General features: G+C 44.8%; 2 protein-coding genes across 2 annotated transcripts; both read right to left on the reverse strand.

Annotated features, from left to right (window-relative positions):
* Nucleotides 1-1469: 1469 nt before the first annotated feature.
* sf3b6 (splicing factor 3b, subunit 6) lies at nucleotides 1470-4663 on the reverse strand. The gene is made up of 4 exons (XM_030109629.1): nucleotides 4515-4663; nucleotides 3200-3318; nucleotides 2851-2989; nucleotides 1470-2759 (listed from the first exon to the last, which is right to left on the reverse strand). Exons 1-4 carry the CDS (start codon nucleotides 4542-4544, stop codon nucleotides 2670-2672), a joined length of 378 nt encoding a protein of 125 aa, XP_029965489.1. The 5' UTR covers nucleotides 4545-4663; the 3' UTR covers nucleotides 1470-2669.
* A 9733-nt stretch (nucleotides 4664-14396) lies between these two features.
* ints9 (integrator complex subunit 9) lies at nucleotides 14397-19501 on the reverse strand. The gene is made up of 17 exons (XM_030109622.1): nucleotides 19420-19501; nucleotides 19052-19179; nucleotides 18897-18957; nucleotides 18390-18452; nucleotides 18173-18312; nucleotides 17994-18080; nucleotides 17766-17886; nucleotides 17475-17609; nucleotides 17135-17246; nucleotides 16870-17050; nucleotides 16688-16748; nucleotides 16265-16436; nucleotides 16059-16183; nucleotides 15184-15351; nucleotides 15003-15101; nucleotides 14790-14927; nucleotides 14397-14672 (listed from the first exon to the last, which is right to left on the reverse strand). The coding sequence occupies exons 1-17, from the start codon at nucleotides 19426-19428 to the stop codon at nucleotides 14496-14498; spliced, it is 1977 nt and encodes a 658-aa protein (XP_029965482.1). The 5' UTR covers nucleotides 19429-19501; the 3' UTR covers nucleotides 14397-14495.
* Between the last annotated feature and the right edge of the window lie 58 nt (nucleotides 19502-19559).

Consider the following 19559-nt stretch of genomic DNA (forward strand, 5'->3'; position numbering starts at 1 on the left):
AAAGGTATCCGCCCACAGATGGAGCATCGTTGCCATCACATATCATTTCCGAGGACTTCAGGAGTGTTTGTGGTCTGTCGGAGCTTGGGAACTTTTGGTTTTTCAGTGGAAGTAAAGGAGTGTCGAGCAGCGGGAGGAGCAGTGAGCGGCGCTTCATGACGCGCCGCACCTACTAGAGGACAGTCCTTATTGTAAAGCCATGTTGTTTAGTAGGTTGGACCCCCCCACCCCACCCCACCCCACCCCCACTCACCCTCCTCCTCTTTACCGATCAGTCCAGTCTTTTTGTACTTTTTTACTCTCTTCTCTCACACATCGTATACGTTCTGGTGCATTCCTCGACGTCGAGGAGTTTCAGTAAAAACCTCGCCGAGGGCAATCCGGCCTGTCGAAGCCCCCCGTTTCAACCTGACACCACCTGCACGGATACCCCCCCACCCCACCCCACTCCATCCCCCCTCCACCCCCCACCCCAGAGGAGAAGCCACAGGTCATCAGACAGCTCTGCAATAAAGCTCAACCATCACACCAGTCTGTTGTTATCTCTCAGCAGCGTGGCCCTGACCACCCCCCACCCCCCTCCTCACCCCCCCCCCCCAACCCACCCCCCACCCTCCAAACTGTTTGTATTCTGAACTTCTTTACATGAACATGTCTGGCCAGATAATGTTTCTAATTACAACTCTGTTACTATTATTATTCTTATTCTTATTGCTATCAAGATACCAAAATGTAAGCAATGGCGACCGTGTACAAGGATTCTTTTGTAGCATGTATTGTGTCCCTGACGACATGGCTGCACTACTCCCTGTGTTGTGATTTAATCTAATAAAAGGAACTCTATGGGCGCCCGTCTGGTCTCATACTTCGAGGAGAACTTGGCCCGAAACGCCGTCAGATCACCGAAAGCATTCAAAGAAAACAACACGACGCCTTATTGTAGCTCTCAATCAGCACTAATCTACTTTAAACATCCAGAGTTTGCAAGATTTAGAATTTAGATTTTGGTGTAAAATTGCGATATCTGTGATGCTAACCAGCATTAGCCTCAAAGCCATGGGTTTGTTTAAAAAAAAAAAAAATAAATAACAGTATGTGCAACGCAAACAGCTACATTTGTGGATATTTCACTGTATTTTACACCAGAAAGTTTCATTTAAAAATGAGAAGCTGTTTGATCAGTTGTGAGCACCTTTACTGAATTTTCTCTAAAATGTAACATGGAATCCTAGAAATTCTGCAGGGTCTTAAATATTACATTTTATCATGATATAATCCGATTCTGGGCTCTTCCTCCTTCACTTCATCTGTATCTGAGGACTTGTCATGTCTGCTGTAAAAGTTCCAAAATCAATCATGTATTGCATTAAAGATGTGCACGCCTTTTATTTGTAATATCTCAACACTTGAGTGATTACAATCGGATAAAATCTTTTCAAAATGTTGATAAAAACACATTTCCTGGAAATAAAAGCTTTATTTTTAATCATTTAGGACACTTGCAAAACAAAATATTTATGATCTTATTACACTAATAAGTTGTAACAATTTTTTTTTACGTTCAAAAAAGGCCTAAATTAATCCACCACGTCAGTTATTATGCTGTTGGATGCTTTGAATCTCAGTAACGTTTCCATGTTTAAGACAATTTTTCTAGGCGTTTTAGATTTTTGATTGATTGATTTGATTTTATTATAGTGTCTTGCACATAAGTGCCCAGCCCTCATGGGCTTACAAGACACATTTCACAAAACAATATTCAGATGGCTGCCGACATAAATTCACAGAAACTGTACAATCCATCATAACATAACAATATCCACATCACACAGGAGGATACAACTTAATTTGTCTTCGATCCCAGGCTTTACAGATATGACTTAAAGCAAAAACGTGCTTTTCAAAAAGCTGACTCAACATTTTATAATTTGAAAACCAGAATATATCTGGGTTCTTATGTTGCACCTGTCTGAACAAAATCTCCCGTAAATCAGAGTCTAACTTTTAGAAGTTAAGACAAACAGCAGAAAGAAACAGGACAGCTGGTAGAAGAGTTTGCATTAAAAGATCCTTGATCATGTGTCTGATCTACCAGCAGGTGTCGCTGCGGCACAGTGACTGATTTCTTATTTCTACCAAAAATAAAGGTTTAATTTGTCATTCTTTTTCCCACTGATTCTCTGACACTTCACTGATAGACTTTTCAGACTGAGCTGTTTACTGCCCAGAAGACGGAGCTTCCACCCGGCTGCAGCTGCAGCGTGAAAACAGGAAGAGACGGCAGGTTTAAAAAAAGAAACCTTTATTTTACACACATGAAACAGTCCACACGCAGCAGAGCACGGCTTTAAATTAAAAGTGATGAAAAGAAAAATTAAAAAAAAAAGCAAGAGAAGCGTTGTGACAGATTTAACAAGCGGCTGGAGGCTGCGTCGCTCCTCCTGCACCCCGTTTGTCCGGCCTGTCAATCACTGTGATGGAAACCGACCGAAGGTTTGATTCCTGCTCTGGAGATCAAACTGACGGCGAGTGTCGAGGGAAACGGCGGCGTCAGACACAGTTCACACTCAGGAGGTCACAAAGTCAACAGGACTGAAGAAGAGGAGAAAACAAGCTGCAGTATGGAGGGGGGAGGAGGAGGAGGAGGAACAGGAGCAGGTCTGCTGGATCTACTTGGGAGGGTCTGTGTTGATGCCGTATTTCTCCTTGAGGAGCTTCAGCTGCTCCTCTTTCTTCTTTGTGTCCATTTTCTGGAAAGCCTGTAAAACAGCGTGACATGAAATTAGACCGCGTTTCTGCCACCTCCCTTCTTGGCTGTGACCTTTGACCTGCCGCGGAGTTCACACGCACCCTGTTGGCGTTGTAGTAGAGGACCACCAGGTAGCGGTTGCACACGTTGAAGCCCGACAGATGGTCACAGGCGTTCTTGGCGTCGAAGATGTCTTCGTACACGACGTAAGCCGTTCCTCTGGTTTCGGGCGTGTTCCCTCTGACAGGAGGAGAAGAAATAACACGTTGACAGAGTCCAGCAGCCATCTTCTGTTTAACGTGTATCAAAATCAACTTCTTTTCATTCATGAGGTAGGTGCAGTAACTATTAAAGCCCAGCTTTTAAGTTCTCCAACAAAGTCTCAGGAATCCATTGTTGTTGGCACTGCAGCGCCGGATCACACATGGTCGATGTAAGCTGTGTACTCACGTTCTGATCTGACGAATCGGTCCGTACTTCCCAAAGATGTCGTACATTTCTTCAGCTGTGATCTTGTAAGGAAGGTTCCTGACATACAGGATTCTGTTCACCTCCGGAGGTAATCGGATCTGAAGCAAAACAAAGAGTTTAAATGTACTGTTGGACAAAGACCGAAAGGCAAATAATACTACAGCACCATTCGGACACAAGGCAATTCAGAGTGCTTCACCAGAAAATAAAAGAACCGCATAAACACAAGATGCACAATGAGGAAATGAAAAGGAGAATGAATAAACTTAAATAAATCACGGTGTCAACAGGAAGTTTATTCCACAGGTGAGGAGCACAGGAACCAAAAGCTGCATCATCTTGTTTGTTCTGACCCTAATAACACTTACTAAGCCTGTTCCTGAGGACCTCAGAGGTCTGGAGGCTTCAGATTCTACAAGTAAATCTGAGCAATACTCAAAACTTCACAGGCTAGAAGTCAGATTCTGAAGTAGATCCTTGGACACTCAGCAAAACCAGTGCAGCGACTGAAGCTCAGGTGTAATTTGCTCCATCCTCTTTGTGTTGAAAAGGACTCTGGATGGGCTGCAGCTGTCTGACACTTTATTATTTTCATTTTTTACTGAGATGTGTAAAAACACAGTTCTGAAAATTCAGCTTACTGAAAATAAATATGTGCACACGTCTCTCTGAATCTAGTCTAAAACCTTTAGTTTTCCAACGGGAGTGAAGTGCGTTTATCTCAGTGAGGTTGTTGAATTTCAGCTCTTCGTTCATCATTACACAGATTTTTGCCTTGACTTGTCCTGAGAGGTCAGACACCACGACCTCTTGAAGACTTTTACTGATCATAGAGAATGAAACGCTGTACGCTACTGGAAACATTGAAACAAACACAGACCCATTACGATCTACATAACTCAGTAATAATAAAATCTGATTAATACAGTAAATAATGTTTCCGATTGTGAGGAGTATAATATTAAGATAGTCTTATTCTGATTATAAAGACAAGGTAAACACTGAACACATATTGCGAAGTTAGCAAACAAACTTTAGCCGCCGATGCTAATAGGGTCGTGAAGCTAAACAAAATATCCCAGGTGAATAACTGAACTAATCACACCCGCACGGAATAAAGTGGAGCTTTAATGTCGCTGAACGAAGACAGAATATCAATTTTAACACCTAGTTTAAAAAAAACCGTGTGATTGTTTTAGCTGTGGCAGCATGCTAACAGCTAGCCGTGTGGTACGGTATAATGGAGCCTCGGCTAAAACATCGAAAACATAGAAAACGACTGACTGCGACTCACGTTAGCGCGTTTCGCCGCCTGCATAGCCATGGCGAGGGTTTATGGAGCGTATCTATTTAGTATGTGAAGAAAAAACACGCTGTAAACAGCTAACACGAACAGCGCTCTTCAAACGGAAATGGCTACCACAAACTGGTGACGCATTTCCGCTGAAGTCAGCGCGGAAGCACCGACGAACTGCTGCCACCTGCAGGACTGCGGCGGTATTGCGGCTACTGACAATGAGACGGCATTCATCACAGCAACTCCATGTTGTAAAAAAAATAATAATAACACCAACAATAATATACGGAGCCACATACTTTTAATAAAAATGAGCTTGTAGCATATCGTCCACCTCACAACGATGGGATGCAGCGCCCTTTGTATGTTACTGACATTTTGTTAAATAGTTATTGAGATTGAAAGTCCGTATCGGTCAGTATGCTGCCAACTTTACTGAACTGTTCAGTATATGAATGATATAACTAATTCGTGGGAACAAATTAGTAATTCGTGGCCACAATTTAATTATTTTTTTTTTTACCATGTCATGTCCGGGGCTCCGTAATAATAAACATTTGAATATCAAATAATGAAAACAATGCAAGTTTACATGTTAAAGCTTAAAGTGAGAGTGTTGTGTGTTTCCACAGCAACATCCCAGATAAAATACAGATGTGGGCCACTTCAGGCAACAATCTGGCACTGTAGGCATTCTTCTGGGCTGCACAAAACAGATGTGAGCCTAAACTGGCCCATGTGGTAAATACTACATTTGGCCCTTACATCACAAAACAAATATGGCCCATGTTTAGCAAATATGTGGCTGAGTAGGGAATGGTTATTCTGTAGGTGAACCAAGGCTGGGCCACATATGGTTCAGCACACGAGGCCCACCTTTGCTTAAACACATTTGGGCCAGTTTTGGCCGAAAGACGGCAAGTAAGCGTCGACTTTTCCGATGTTTCAAATTAACTGGTGTCCGTGTTAACTTGTGACCAACAGATGCTGATAACCTGACAGAAACTTGTAGTCGTTCCAGCAAAAGTCGGTTATCTACAGTTACAGCAAAATTTAAAGTTAAATTTAGAGTCTTTTTTAAATCCTATTTTAACATCTGCTGGTATCAGCATGTGTGTACACAGAAATCCGTCTCTTGTTAACATGGGAACCGGTTAATCCATAACACAAGCTGGGTGGTCCGCTGGCAGTCTGCCACGGAGCTCTTTGAAGAACTTGCTGTGATGCGATTTGAAGCCATCTCGCCTCTCCAGTGTTTCTTCTCTCAGGATTTGTTGTTCTGCTTGTTTTTGACTTTCCTGCTTCCTGTTTACTGCGTCAAGATGTCCGAAGGCCTGACTGTTTCCTCAGGGTTCATGTTGAACGTCTCTCTCATCAGGCTCATGGAGCTCTGTCGGTCATGCAGCTCAGCTGGGATTTCTTCTGGTTGAATTTCTTCAGGAATCTAGCAGACACAGAAGAAACCACAAAGAAGCCAGAAAAGACATGTTTGTTCAAATGAAAGAGAACAGATATATTTTCCTGGCCATGTCACTCACATTCAGAAGATCAGGGAGAGTTTTGATGGGGTATGCTGTCGTTCGAACCTTTAAAAGAAAACACAAATTGTGAGCATTAACACTAGGAATACCAGGATTTTCTGGCCTCCCTGGGAAACCCAGAGAGGCCAAAGTGGTCCAGTGCTTTTGAATACACAAGTCGTTCTCCTGCAGCCAGCCACCATTCATTTGTAAATGCAGCCGATACCTTCCAGCTAGTTGGTTCATGCATACCTCTGAGGGGGAGGAGGAGGCTTGAAAACAGCCAGGGACTACTTTGAGATGTCCTCCTGAGTTTGGCAGAGAAGATTCTTTCCAAGCACAATTAACTTTTTTACCCATCACAAATTGTGATGTAACTCCCAGGTGTTTGACTGGGACCCAGTTGAGACTGACAGGTTTCCCCCAATCTCTAATGTTTGGAGTTTCTTTGTTGCAAACTGCATTTGGTCCTACAATCCAGGCAGGCACATCACCATAGACAAACAGCTGTTCCTAACAAAATCTCAATGCTGTTTCTTGCAATACATTGCAACAAAACCAGACAAGGTTGGGATAAAGTTCTGGGTGGCATGTGACCTGAAGACTAAATATGTGTGCAACATGACCCCCTATGTTGGGAAAGACCCCAGCCATGCCAAGGGAGTGAGAGTGGGAGAAGATGTGGTGATAAAGCTGATGGAGCCGTTTCTGGACAAAGGCAGAACGGTAACAACAGATACATTTCTTCATGTCTCTGGCTCTCGCCAAACAACTCCTCCGACGGAAGACCGCCATCCTTGGCACAATGAATAAGATTCATCGGGAGGTGCCCGGATCAGCCAAGCAGACTGAATTCTGTGCATCATCAATAAATCACAGGAAGAAATGAAAAACATAAACTGCGTCGACCTCTTACTTCAGTTTTACATTAGATGCTGATTCAGTGTTTTATTTTCTACAAGCACATTCAGCGCCTTGCAAAAGTATATTTCCCCCTTGAATTTTTTGGCCTTTTGTTAAATTTCATACTTCAAACATAAATATATAAAATTGGCAAATCGGCCAGGAAGGAAGATTCTTTCCAAACTCAATGATTTTTTTGTAATCCCAGGTTCTTCTTTCCTACCTATGAAACTCTTCCCCTTTTCCCCTGGTTTTCAGTGCACAGCTCAGCGGCCACTCACTGGCCTGCTTTTCTTTTGTAAATGCAGCCGATACCTGCCAGGTTGTGGGCTCATGCATACCTATTGGGGGGGAAGAGCCAGGAAGGAAGATTCTTTCTCCAAACAATGGATTTGTTTTTTGTGGTGGGGGTTTGGGGGCCAGAGTGTGAGGGGGAGAAAGGCACTTCAGTGCAGGAGGTAGCCTTATGAAAAGGCCACCTCAAACCTCCCCTCAACAGAAGGACTGATTTTGTGGCAAAGAGAAGAGTGTAGTTTTGCGTTTGTCACATCTGTTCTAAGACTGGATTGCACTCAGACTCTGTTTAGTCATTAGCTCAACATTTGATCATTGAGGAAACGATCAGACAACTTCTGAAGCCACTATGAGAAAAGGGGGTGAATAATATTGCACATCCCACTTTTCAGGTTTTTATTTCTAAAAAAAAAAGTTTAAATGTTGTACAAATTTCATTTCACTGCACTTGATGTTGGTTCCTCACAAAAAATGCCAATTTTATAACTTAATGTTCAAAGTATGAAATTTAAGAAAAAGGGCAAAGAATTCAAAGGAGGTGAAGACTTTTTCAAGGCACTGTACATACTATGTTATAACAAATATTGTTTTCATACGCAGGACCCACAGATGCACCGAAAGAAATATATCTTATTTTTTTAACTATGAAATACACACTAATAAAATGTGCAACCCCCCCAATTCTCATGCAAAATGATACTTTACATCCACAACAAAATTTTCTCTTCTGAAAATGGTCATTTGTGTCAAACTGATATAAACTATCACATGAAGAGAGTTTTAGAAGCATCAGCTGAACATTGGTGTGTGTGCTACACTTCTCCCTCTGTTTGGGCCACATTCCTGCATGATGCATTGCGTAGCGGCTGCATTTACAAATGAAAGGTGGCTGGCTGGAGGACACCGACTTGTGTATTCAAAAGCACTGAGCCACTGTGGCCCCTCTATGGGTTCTGGGACGGGTTGGGCCAAACCGGCCCCTAGTTGGTAAACCTAGTGTTAAGAAACAACATGAAGAAACAACATACTGCATGCGTGCATACATGCGTGTGTGTGGGAGAAAGATTATGTTCACACTTACATGTTTCATGTATCAGTGTCATTTGTTTATGCTGCCACGGTTAAGCGGAAGGCCTGACAACAATCCAAGTTTGGTTTAGTTATTATCACAGACAGCTTCTGCAGCCTACAACACAAGAAGAGATGGTCACTTCTACTCTAAGGTTGGCAGATCAGTCCTCATCTCACCCACTCCTGTGTATCGAGGTAAAATTGAGCCATTTCATAGCTAATTGACTAGATTATGAAGTTCAATCTATATTGCCCCAAATACAACACAGTCATTTAAAGGAGCTTCTCCAGAGGAAAACCGGTTTCAACCCAATGATACGTTTTTGTCTCTGGAGTAGGATGTCAAGCTCAACAGTATCAAATGCAGCTCTGAAATCTAATGGTGCGTTCACACCGGACGCGTTGCAAGCGTCACGGGCGTCACTGATGCCTCAAAGTTGACGCGTGTGAAGGGTGGAATTCGACGATGTTGGAGAAGAGGGTGACACGCCCGTTGTCCTCCCCGTAGTTCAACAGGAGGAAATTGAGGTTCCCGTCCTCCCTCATATTGAGCCACCGGATCATAACAAATCGAACATCATCTCAGATGATGAGACAGAACACAAGGACTTAGAGCAGGGTTGGTGGTCCCCTGAGGCTCATCGGTGGTCCCCCATGTTGCCCCCTGAGGATGCTGAGGATTCAGCACGGTCCTCTTCAGGTCTCAGCTCCACCGGCACCAGCAGCTCGGAGGACGACTCTGAAGACTCGAGTCCGTCCACCTCAGGCCACAGCTCTCCAACAAACAGGAAGCGGGAGGACAGCTGCGAGCCTCAGACAAGAAAGAGACGGAGGTTAGGCTCTGAGGAACATTCTGGTGATTCCAGCCCCTCCACCAGTTCAGCCCCCGACACGTCCAGCACACAGGATGAAGCCTCTGCTCAATGGAGTCAATCCTTCTCAGGCCGCAGCTCTCCAACAAAAAGGAAGTTTGAGGACAGCTGCGAGCCTCAGGCAAGAAAGAGACGGAGGTTAGGGTCAGAGGAGTATTCTGATGATTCCAGGCCGTCCACCAGTTCATCCTCAGACACGTCCAGTGGACAGGACGAGAACTCTGGTCACTGGAGTCAACCCACCTCAGGCAGCAGTTTTCCAAGAAAAAGGAAGTAAGAGGACAGTTTGAACCCTCAAACAAGAAAGACATGAAGATTATAGGACTCAGAAAACCCTCCTACATCTACCTCAGCTGCCTCAATGAAGGGTGGTGAGGACGGTTACTTTGTGGATGTAGCTCCCTCGACTTCAGGCTGCGGCTCTCCAACCAACACTCCAACCAAGAGAAAGCCTGGGGAGCAGGGGCGGACTGGGGGGTAAAAGTGGCCCAGGAGACATGGACAGACTGGCCCACTTCATGCGTAGTGTGGCAACCAACCAGCCAGCAACACAAGTTTCATGTTCCTGAGTTCCTCACTGAAAAAAGAACCACTTTGGACCACAATCATATAATAATAATTAACCTTAAGCTTTAAGTAGCTTACTGTAAAATAACTGTAGGTATATTATGATTTTATAGCATGTTGGTAACTTGTCACCTCTTGCATACTTGCTGTCTGTCATACTCGACTCTCAGGTGTATGTGGGTGAAGGTGGTCATGCCAGTGATAAAGGAGCTGCTATCTCAACATTACCATAAGCCATGCAAAGAAAGCAGAAGAGTGTTTTGGTTTGTTCATTATATGTCAGTCATTTCTGGTTTGTTCCATCAAACAAAATGGCCTCTGCACTACAGGGCTGTCTGCCTTCTGCTTGTGGTGAAAATGGAGGAAGACGTCTAAGTCTCTGGCTTTGGCCTTGTGAAATAATCAACTGATGGGGGGAACCTGACTTCTTGGCCTTGGCCTTCTGTGTCAGCAGCATGAACATCAGACTACAAAAATGATTGGCAATGTGAATTGTTAGAGCAGTTTTAGTGGTTTACTATCAACAGCATTTGATATTAGTGCATGTGGGTTATGGTTGGGCAAACAAGCATTATTGTCATCAGCCTTACCATAACAAGTCTGGGATTCACTTCTCTGTCCACATCTGGGTTATATTTAATCTAGATAAGAGATTAATATTATTAATTATGCCAGTTTACCAATCATCATCATCATCATCACGCATCATCATCAGTAGGTATTTTACATAAAAAAGAAAAAAATAAGAAATTCTGGGATGTATCACTGAATTATTCTGATAGCGAACTTGTACAGACAAGTAAACAATTCATTAATTTATGGTCATTTAGTATTACAGTCAATTAATTGATAAGAAGAGGTTAATTTCAACCAGATGACAACGTGGCTACAAAGGTGAAAGACCCCATCCCATCATAATTAGCAACAGCACAGCCAGGTTCACATCTACAGGAAATGTCGCTGTGCTGAATTATCTCACTTTAACCAAATACATTTTCATCAAAGCATCAACAAGTACCAAACATAACTTACTTGCCGGTCATGAAGGGATTTTCTCTTTTTGTCCCTGAGCTTCTCAGCGCCACCTTTTCGTTTTGTTTTGTTTTGTTTTGTTTTGTTTTTCTCCATATTTTGTGCATTCTTGCATCCATCCAAAGTTGCCGTCAGATGTCCGTCTCGGCTGTGTGTGATTGACAGTTGACAGCAGCTGCAGAGTGAGGGAGTGGGTGGGACGTAACCACCGCAGGGATGAAATGTGATTGGCTATCAGCAGCAATCACAGGTAAACCAGCCTATGGCATCAGGAGCTGTCCAGCTGACAGCCCAGCCTCCTTGTGGAGCGGACCATAGCGCTGTTGGCGGTGTCGCGTCAGACATTTTTTTTTTCTCGTGGTCCGACCGGCCCACTGAGGCAGCGGCCCACCGGGAAACCTCCCGGTGCTCCCGATGGCCAGTCCGCCCTTGCTGGGGAGAGATGGGAGTTTCAGAAAAGAAAGAGAAGAGGTTGGATAATGAGCACTCTGTGGACTATGAGGGGCCTCATAGTGGACTCTGCTTCGTCCTCTTGCTCCGGCTCACCCCCAATTCCAAAAAACAAAACAAAAAAAAATAAATAAATAAACGGCAACGACGACAAAATAAGCATCCAAGTGTGTGTGTAGGGGTGGTTTCTACGGGTGCTCCGGTTCACCCCCAACTCCAAAAATAAGAAAATAAAATAAACCAACTATCCATTCTTCTTCTGCCGCTTGTCCTTTTCAGGGTCGTGGGTGACTAGAGCCAATCCCAGCTGCCGTGAGCGAGGGCGGGGTACACCCTGGACAGGTTGCCAGTCTGTCGCAAGGCTAACACAGAGAGACAATTTAGGGTGACCCATTAACCTGACATGCATGTTTTTGGACCTTGGGTGGGAGCCAGGCTACCCGGAGGGAACCCATGCGCACACAGGGAGAACATGCAAACTCCACACAGAAAGGTCCCGAGTCCCAGCCGGTACTTAAACCCAGGACCTTCTCGCTGTGAGGCAAGAGTGCCAATCACTGTTCCACCTTGTGGCTGAAAATTAAAAAAACACAACCAAGTGAGGTTAATTGTATAACAGGATCTAGAAGAGGGGGAAGACGACTGAAATTGATATTCGGTATTAAAAAGTTCATATTTTCTAATAAATATTTCATAGTTCATTTGTTGGAATTCATATTAAAAAGCACAACCTAAAAAGAATATATTATACACTCAGTGTTTGTTCATCTGTCTTTTATTTTGAAATGAAGTTGATGCATTGTGGGTAGCAAAAGCTCAGGCTCGGAAACATGTTGCTGGTCAGTCTGTCTGCTCTCACCTAAGTTTCTGCCGTGTCTCACAACTTATCTAAGCCTCCGAAAACAACGGCTGTCAGTTTAAAAAGTGTTTAATAACTAAAGAAATGAGAATGTGTTATTTTTATAACCCATAGAAGCTTTGTTAGAGATCGTTTTTGTGACCAGGGCGATTCTCTGAATTCGGTGCTCTTTGAGTTCTCTGAGTATTGAAAAATATTCCACAAAAAATTGTGTTTCTAATAATTGCATCTGATGAAGGCATATTTGAACCTCAGAGAAAATAGGAATTCCCACCTTAGGCATGAAATCCAAAACATTACCAGGAATTTCTTTGTCACTTGGGTTGTTTCAAATTCAATCCCGTAACAGGACAATTTAACTTCTGTATTATTATAATTCTAAGACATATTCAAACTAATTCCTCCAGATTCTCAGTAATCACCTGTCCCTTGAATAAATAACTTATTGTAAGTGTATTTCATTTTATCCTAAAAAATAATACTTTGACTGTAAAGTAAGATATGGCAACTTAATATACAAACTGTTTTCAAAAATCCTGAAAATACACTTCAAAATACACATTAAATTATACTTTAATATATTTTCTACTTGTCCTTTAAACTTTGCACACAATTCAACAAACATTTATCTCATGTTTGTTATTATGATAAAAAAAAAATGACAATGTATCAGGTAACAGGATTGAATACACTGTAACAGGGTTGAATGAATGACCAAATTCAATCACCTTGAAATTGACTTGAATGTTTATTTTATATTGTCAAAAAATAACATCACAAATTTGATTAACCAGAGATGTCCTTTGAAAAGAAACAATTAAAAATGACAGCATAGCCCGAATACTGTATGCAAAATTGTTTTCACTGGACTCAGAGTAACAGAAAAACAATAAGCAAATATACCAATAACACTATATAAAACTATAAACATTAAGATTAAAATAATTCCATATGTTCTTCACAGACTTTAAAGGGATACTTCAACATTTTTGCAAATTAGCCCATTTAGCGCAATTCCTTAGTCATTTCGAACAGCATACTTGCTTTTTTTGTGAGGGCGAGCTGTTGTTTATTCAGAGGTGAGTCGGGGAAGGTTTTCGGGACGGACACAATGGAAGTGGATGGTATTTTTGCTTCCCCTCGTCAAACTCATCAAATACACAATCCAACAACCCCAAAACACTTTGGTGGACACGTTATAATCCGCACACTCACTACGCTGTGGAACACCAACAAATAATATTGTAGCGTTACGACACTGAAGCAAAGACTGGGAACTACTTTTTCTTTTGAGATCACTACGCCCAGACGCCATGTTTAGTAAGTAGTTCCGTCTTAGCAATCTTCGCATAAACAACTCAATCTCATAATTTTGCATTAATATTTCACAGTGCTATAATGCAAATACACATGGATCCTTCAATTTCTTGATTTAAAATGCCTTTTGTGATTCACTTTATATGAAAATCTTTGCGGTAAAAGCGTGGGACACCAAAGTGCACCGAATTCAGAGAATCGCCCACCAGGAAGTAGACAAAGCCCATTCATCCTCTAGCCTGTTGTAATGCAGCATGCTAATGCAGCTATTGACATGTGTTGACGGCCTAATTAGCATATGAATGAATCAATATTGCTGGTAATAAAATCTCTGACTTTGAGGATAGTAGTTTGATGGAGTTTAAAATCTGAAAAAAAAAAATAAATAAAATATTGTGTTCACACACTGCTTTTATGCTGACAGAGGGGCTTGTTAGTAATCAAGCAAACTTGGAACACCTGTAGGAATTAGTAGCACCAGCTTTTTAAGGCTTGGTCACCCTCCGCTTGCAGGACAGCTATCAGTTAACACATTTTGTGTTATTGTTCTGAAATGTACTCTGTTTTTCAGTTTTGGGTAACCTTACTTTTAATTTTACCCTCTGGTCGTTCACCACTTACCGTTTTATCATTTCAAGCTACTGACTGGACTTGAGTGGCTTGAATTCCAATAAATAACTGGAAAAATTGGGGTGTTCTAAAACTTCTGACCGGTAGTGTATATTATCATGGGACAGGGAATATCGTTTTCATATGATACCGAGTCAGTAACTTAAGAATTAAAGGACGTATTGCTTCTTGTAAACGCCATGTTGACAAAGGATCGCTGGGTTTGTGACATAACGCATCATGTTTTGCATAAGTCACATTTTCACATCCCAATCTTTTCGATTTTCACTGTGATATTTGAAGACATTACCATTCCTGGTGTGCTTTGAGTCCTTCCACCAGCCCTATGTCACAGACACTCACTGACAGCAGGTTCCTTTCACATTTTTAATACAAAATAATAAATCTCTGCATGTTTTCATTAAAAGAAGACATCACTGGTCTTCCCGGTGGAGTCAGAGGGAGCAGTGAACAGCTGTCATCTTCAGAGTTTCTGGAGGAAGCGCAGCACCAGGTCTCTCAGGGTGGTCCGCAGGGGCTCGTTGTTGTCGCATACGATGTGCGTGTTGTCCTCCTCCAGCTGGATCAGGGTGTCCTCTGCCTGGAGGTGCAGGATGTGTCCGTCTGCCGTCTCCTCCACTTTCACCTCTGTGATCCCGTGCTGCCAAACACACACGATTTACCCACTTTCCAAACCACGAGGGACACCAAGAGGACCAACAGAACCCTTGAAAATCTTAGATGTGCTGCTTTCAAAACCGATGAGACGTTTGCACACCTTCTGCAGCGTGGCCAGGAAGGCCTCCAGGGGCACGGCTCCGCTCAGCAGGGGCTTGGGGGCCATCCCCAGCAGGGGCTCCTCCGGGACTCGCTTCCTCTTCTTGGTGGGGGGGGCGGGGGGCGGTTTGGGCACCGACTGCAGAGCGGAGGAGGGGAGACGGTCAGCGCGCCGCACCGAGGCGCCTCCGAGCCTCGCGCCGCACACGCTCACCTGCAACGTGTGCTTGTTGTCTTTGGAATGCAGCACGGCGGACACGGTCGCCACGGAGACGCCGGGTTTGACCTCGGAGGGCACCAGGGAGTTGGCGAGCTGCGAAGCGAGACGAGGCGAGGCGGTGAGGAGGCCTCCTGACGGCAGAGCGGCGGCCTCAAAGCGCGGCGCGGCGCCTCACCTCGGGCAGGATGTAGACGCGCTCGTAGCGGCGTCTGAAGGGCAGGCTGAGCACGGAGCAGCGGCGGTAAGGCATGGGGGGCGGCTGCAGCTCCAGCATCAGGTCCGAGCGGTGGGACTGGGTCAGGGGGGGCTGCGTGTACTGCTCCGGACACACCACATGGAGGGGCTGTGGGGCAAAGATAACACAAAAACACCTCATGTCTGAAATCATGATTCCATTTATTTACTTATCTTCATTCAATACATAACTGCACTGAGCACAGTTTGTAGGCAAGCCAGTATTTTGACCATATGATCATTTTTAGACGTCATTTCCGGCTGCAAGCTGTATAAACGTCAGTGCTTGTTGGATTTGAGAAGATCAGATGATGTGTGATAAGGGAGGGTGTGGAGAGCAGCACCCGATATCAAAGTGTGCAACCAGGCAGATTCCGAGAAGTAAAAAAAAAAACTGAAAAAAAAAACTTTCAAAGGGATGTGGTACCCTTGAAATTGCAAAGAAATTTGGTCGTGATCACAGAACTATTGAACATTTTGTCATATAAAGTTAACACATTTGAAAGAAAGACAGTGAGGAAAAAAAAGACACAAATTAACAAACAAAAATGTACAAAAAAAAAAAATCTATGAAGCATTTTCACATTTTGGATTGGGTGGGAGTGCTGGTACAAACCACCTGTGGCCACTAGATGTCACTGCATGACAACAGGGTGCTGCTACACAATCAAAAAAGCCCTGTTTTACTGCTGGATTTGACTGATGGAGCAAGAAAACTGTTTAGAAACTACAGTGCATTGATTCATCATGGTTTAAAGGACAGGACGGCGTGTCTTCATGTTGCTAGAAGGAAACGGGAGCTGATCTGCAGCCTACCTGGACTTCCTTGAGCAGCTTGGACACTTGATGGAAGTTGAGCCTGGTGTCGATGGGACAGTAGACACACTTCATGGCCAGCGGCTGGTACGGAGCCAGAGCGTCCAGGTAGGAGAAATCCGGCTCTGCGGCGACAAACGGAGGAGCTCAGCGCTCCTCTCCTCTCCCTCTGAGCTGACCTGTGTGTGAGTCCGAGCGCTGCTTACCGGTGAAAATGATGGTGTTCAGGCTGGACTTGCCCCACAGCTCCATGAAGTGGACCACGTCCCCGAAGCGCAGCGACGGGTGTCCGGTGAAGACCACGCAGGGCTGGCGGAAGTCGCTGCTGAAGTCTCCGTGGATGCTGGGGTAGTGCTTCAGCTTGTTGGTTTGGATCAGCTGCGACAGGACGGACACGGCAGCCGCACAGTTTTATTTGCTCCTCTCCTCCTGCCTGGCAGCTCCACACGCCCACTCTCTGCTCATCACATGTCCTGATGTGGAGCTTTCACTGGAAACTGTCTCCTCCATCAGCTCTCGCTGTGAAACACGACTAACTGAAGACTAAGAAGGAACTTCAACATTTTTAAATGAATCTCGACACTAAAGAGTAGAACTCAGCATTCACGGCTGACGAACCTCTGACTCACCTCTGCGTGTGGGAACGGAGGCTCTGGAAGATACACCTTCGTCTGTTTGTTGTGACAAAGCCTGAAATGAAATCATGAAGAGAAACATGTTAAAACCAGCTGCCGATGATTCCCTCTGAGTTTTTTTCCCAGTTAACGGAGTACGTCTGAATCTCCACTCGGGGTATCCGTTCGCGGCTCACCACTCAGCGAAGATCTGCGAGAACTCCAGCGAGCTGTTGGCGACTGGCGAGATGAAGTAGAAGGGCGTGGTGCCCAGGCTGGCGCTCTCGATGAACTGGTACAGACACTCCAGCAGGTCGTAGATCACCCCGGAGGAGTAGCAGGGCACCAGCACGTTGCCCCCGGCCCGGATGGTCATGGCTGCGGGACCAGACACGCCGTGAGCGAAGGAGCGAGCCACTCAGAGGAGTCTGTGACGTCTGGGTGGGAGCGCGGCCAGCCTACCCAGGTTGCTGCAGAATTCTCCCAGCATGCCGTCCGGGTTGGCGGTGGGCATCTGGGTGAGTCCGGTGAGAATCAGGACGTCGCTGTTCTTCAGAGAGCTCTGGTCCATCGGCTGAGACGACACAACAACTCCTCACCACAGGCCTCGTTCACGTTTTCAAGCGAGAGAGCAAAGCTTTCACTGCGTTTCAGGACAGCGGCGCTCAGAGCAGTGAAAACACCACTTTTAGAAAAATGGCCTCATGTTTATCATCCCTGATGATAAACATGAGTCTTAGCTCAGAATACACTCCCTCGTGTGACAGTGTTTAGCGTGTGATGAGAGCAGGCCTTGACGTACCTGTGGATGTGTGGTGAGGAGCGACGACCCGGACACATAGGACACCTTCTCATGATGGGACTGGATGATCCAGTTGGAGCTGCCCAGAGAGTATCCGGAGCTCAACGGGGAGATCTGTACAGCTCCAAACAGTTCCTGGAGAAAACACAGGAAAGACAGTTCTTCTTGGTGAGAAGGCAAAAACAAAGAGATAAGCAGAAAAGTAGAGGAAATAATGAAGCAGGTGGGGAAAGATACCCCTTCCTGACACGTTTGAATGAGACTTAAACATTTAGAAGTGTGTGTCCGTACCACTTTTTGTGAGTAACCCACGAGCTGCACTTTGCTGAGAGCAGAGTTGACCTCCTGCATACTGTAGCATCTCTTCCACGTCCACACGTCCACCGCGTCCTTCAGCGGGCCGGGGAGCAACCTGAAGACAGCATGAAAGCCCCGTGAAGACCGCTAACAGATAAACACAGACACAGGCACCAGAGGGGTTTTAAAGTAAATGTATCTTCTCTTTGTGCTTTGGCTCACCTTTGTATTTCCTTGTTCTTCCAGCAGGTGGCAGACTGAGCTTTGGGAACTCTCTCCATGAAGTTCACCAGCTCCTCCATCAACAACCTGCAGGTAGGAAAATACAGCGTCACTACGCAACGGACAACGGAACAATGTGATCAGTGTCAAGCACTCTTCTCCGTTCTGCGTTTCCTCGCCTTCCGATCTGCAGGGTCGGCTCTGTGGCGTACACCGTCCCGGTGAAGCCCGTGTGTTCAGTGATGTAGGGCAGGGCCATCATGCAGTGGTAGTTGGAGATAAGGATCACGTCGATGGTCGACAGGTCCAGCAGCTCCCTCTGCGCGCCACACAGGTGGGAAGTGTAGTTTATTTTGAGACAACGAAAAAACAAAGTGTGGTGGCTTTGTCGTTTACCTCTGGAAGACAAAACTCTGGCTGAGAGTCCACAAACACTCTTCCTGCACACTCCTTCAGCTCCTGGAAACACACACAGGTGACACTCAACAGTCAATAACAGCACTTCACAGAGAAAGCCACAGCATTCAGACTCAGATCACAGAGGCTTGGACAGGTCAGAAAGACAGTCACACACACGCCGGTCTGAAAATTCCACTGAGGGGAACTGTTCCTTGCTGCTGGTGAATCTTAAACCAGACGTCAAAACTTCTTCAAACAACAAATATCTTGAAACACATTGAAACCTAATCCAGGAACGATAAAAATATACTGAGTGGCCACGTCACTCTGCCATGCAACCTGTTCTGACTTCTGATCTCCACTTTCAGCTCATTAACCGAGTTTATCACATGAAAGACAGGTTGCTCTGCCTCAGGACAAGATTGATACAGTCAGTAGAAACAAGTCAACTGAGACAAAACTCAACCCAAACGCATCACGTATAATCAGAGAAATAAACCACACCTTTTCCAGGTTTACTGTCCCATCTTTAGAGATCCAACCAGGTAGTTTGGAGAGTCTCGGGCTGACAGAACAAAAGAAAAAGAATACAAATGATCAAAGTTAATAATGAATGGACAGCAGAAGTGTTTGTATGGATGGATGTAGCAGGCAGCCACCTGTGCACCAGAGGAAGAGGCAGGAAGCTGAGGACAGATGTGGTGTCCAGCCCACAGTCCAGCATGATGGTGGTGGACTTAAACTTCAGGACATTGCAGGGCAGGGTGGGATGACCTGATAAACAGTACTGAGGGGAAAACACACCTTCAAAACCCAGGGACAGGAACAGCAAAGGGCGCACACACACCGTGACGACAGGATAAGACTGACTTCCATTCAGTGTTTTGATGCTGTGTAGCAACGCTGCTAGCTGCTAAGCTAACGCCTTCGCCCATTGCAGCGTCTTTATTTACAGTTTACAAACTGGCTGTCACAGACGGCAACGCATATATCAACTGTGCGTATCATCTTTGCGACGGAGACTCACCAGTTTCATTTTTGACACATTTAAACAAAGCTCAATGAGCTTAAAGTGGTGACCAGTGTTGTTTCTGTTGTTTCCTTTCTCCGCCGCCTGGCTCTCTGCTGCGCCCTACAGGCGTGGAGGACACATTGATTATCACTATT

This window comes from Salarias fasciatus, chromosome 15 (assembly GCF_902148845.1).
Source record: "Salarias fasciatus chromosome 15, fSalaFa1.1, whole genome shotgun sequence".
Taxonomy (NCBI): Eukaryota; Metazoa; Chordata; class Actinopteri; order Blenniiformes; family Blenniidae; genus Salarias; species Salarias fasciatus.

Excerpts from the sequence above, each read along its gene's own strand:
- sf3b6 (XM_030109629.1), bottom strand. The coding sequence starts at position 4,544 with ATGGCTATGCAGGCGGCGAAACGCGCTAAC. Across the intron at positions 2,990-3,199 it reads CCGATTCGTCAGATCAGAAC|AGGGAACACGCCCGAAACCA; the intron begins GTGAGTACACAG and ends TCCTCCTGTCAG. Across the intron at positions 2,760-2,850 it reads TCTACTACAACGCCAACAGG|GCTTTCCAGAAAATGGACAC; the intron begins GTGCGTGTGAAC and ends GCTGTTTTACAG.
- ints9 (XM_030109622.1), bottom strand. Across the intron at positions 17,051-17,134 it reads AGAATTCTGCAGCAACCTGG|CCATGACCATCCGGGCCGGG; the intron begins GTAGGCTGGCCG and ends CTGGTCCCGCAG. Across the intron at positions 14,928-15,002 it reads ACAACAAGCACACGTTGCAG|TCGGTGCCCAAACCGCCCCC; the intron begins GTGAGCGTGTGC and ends TCCGCTCTGCAG.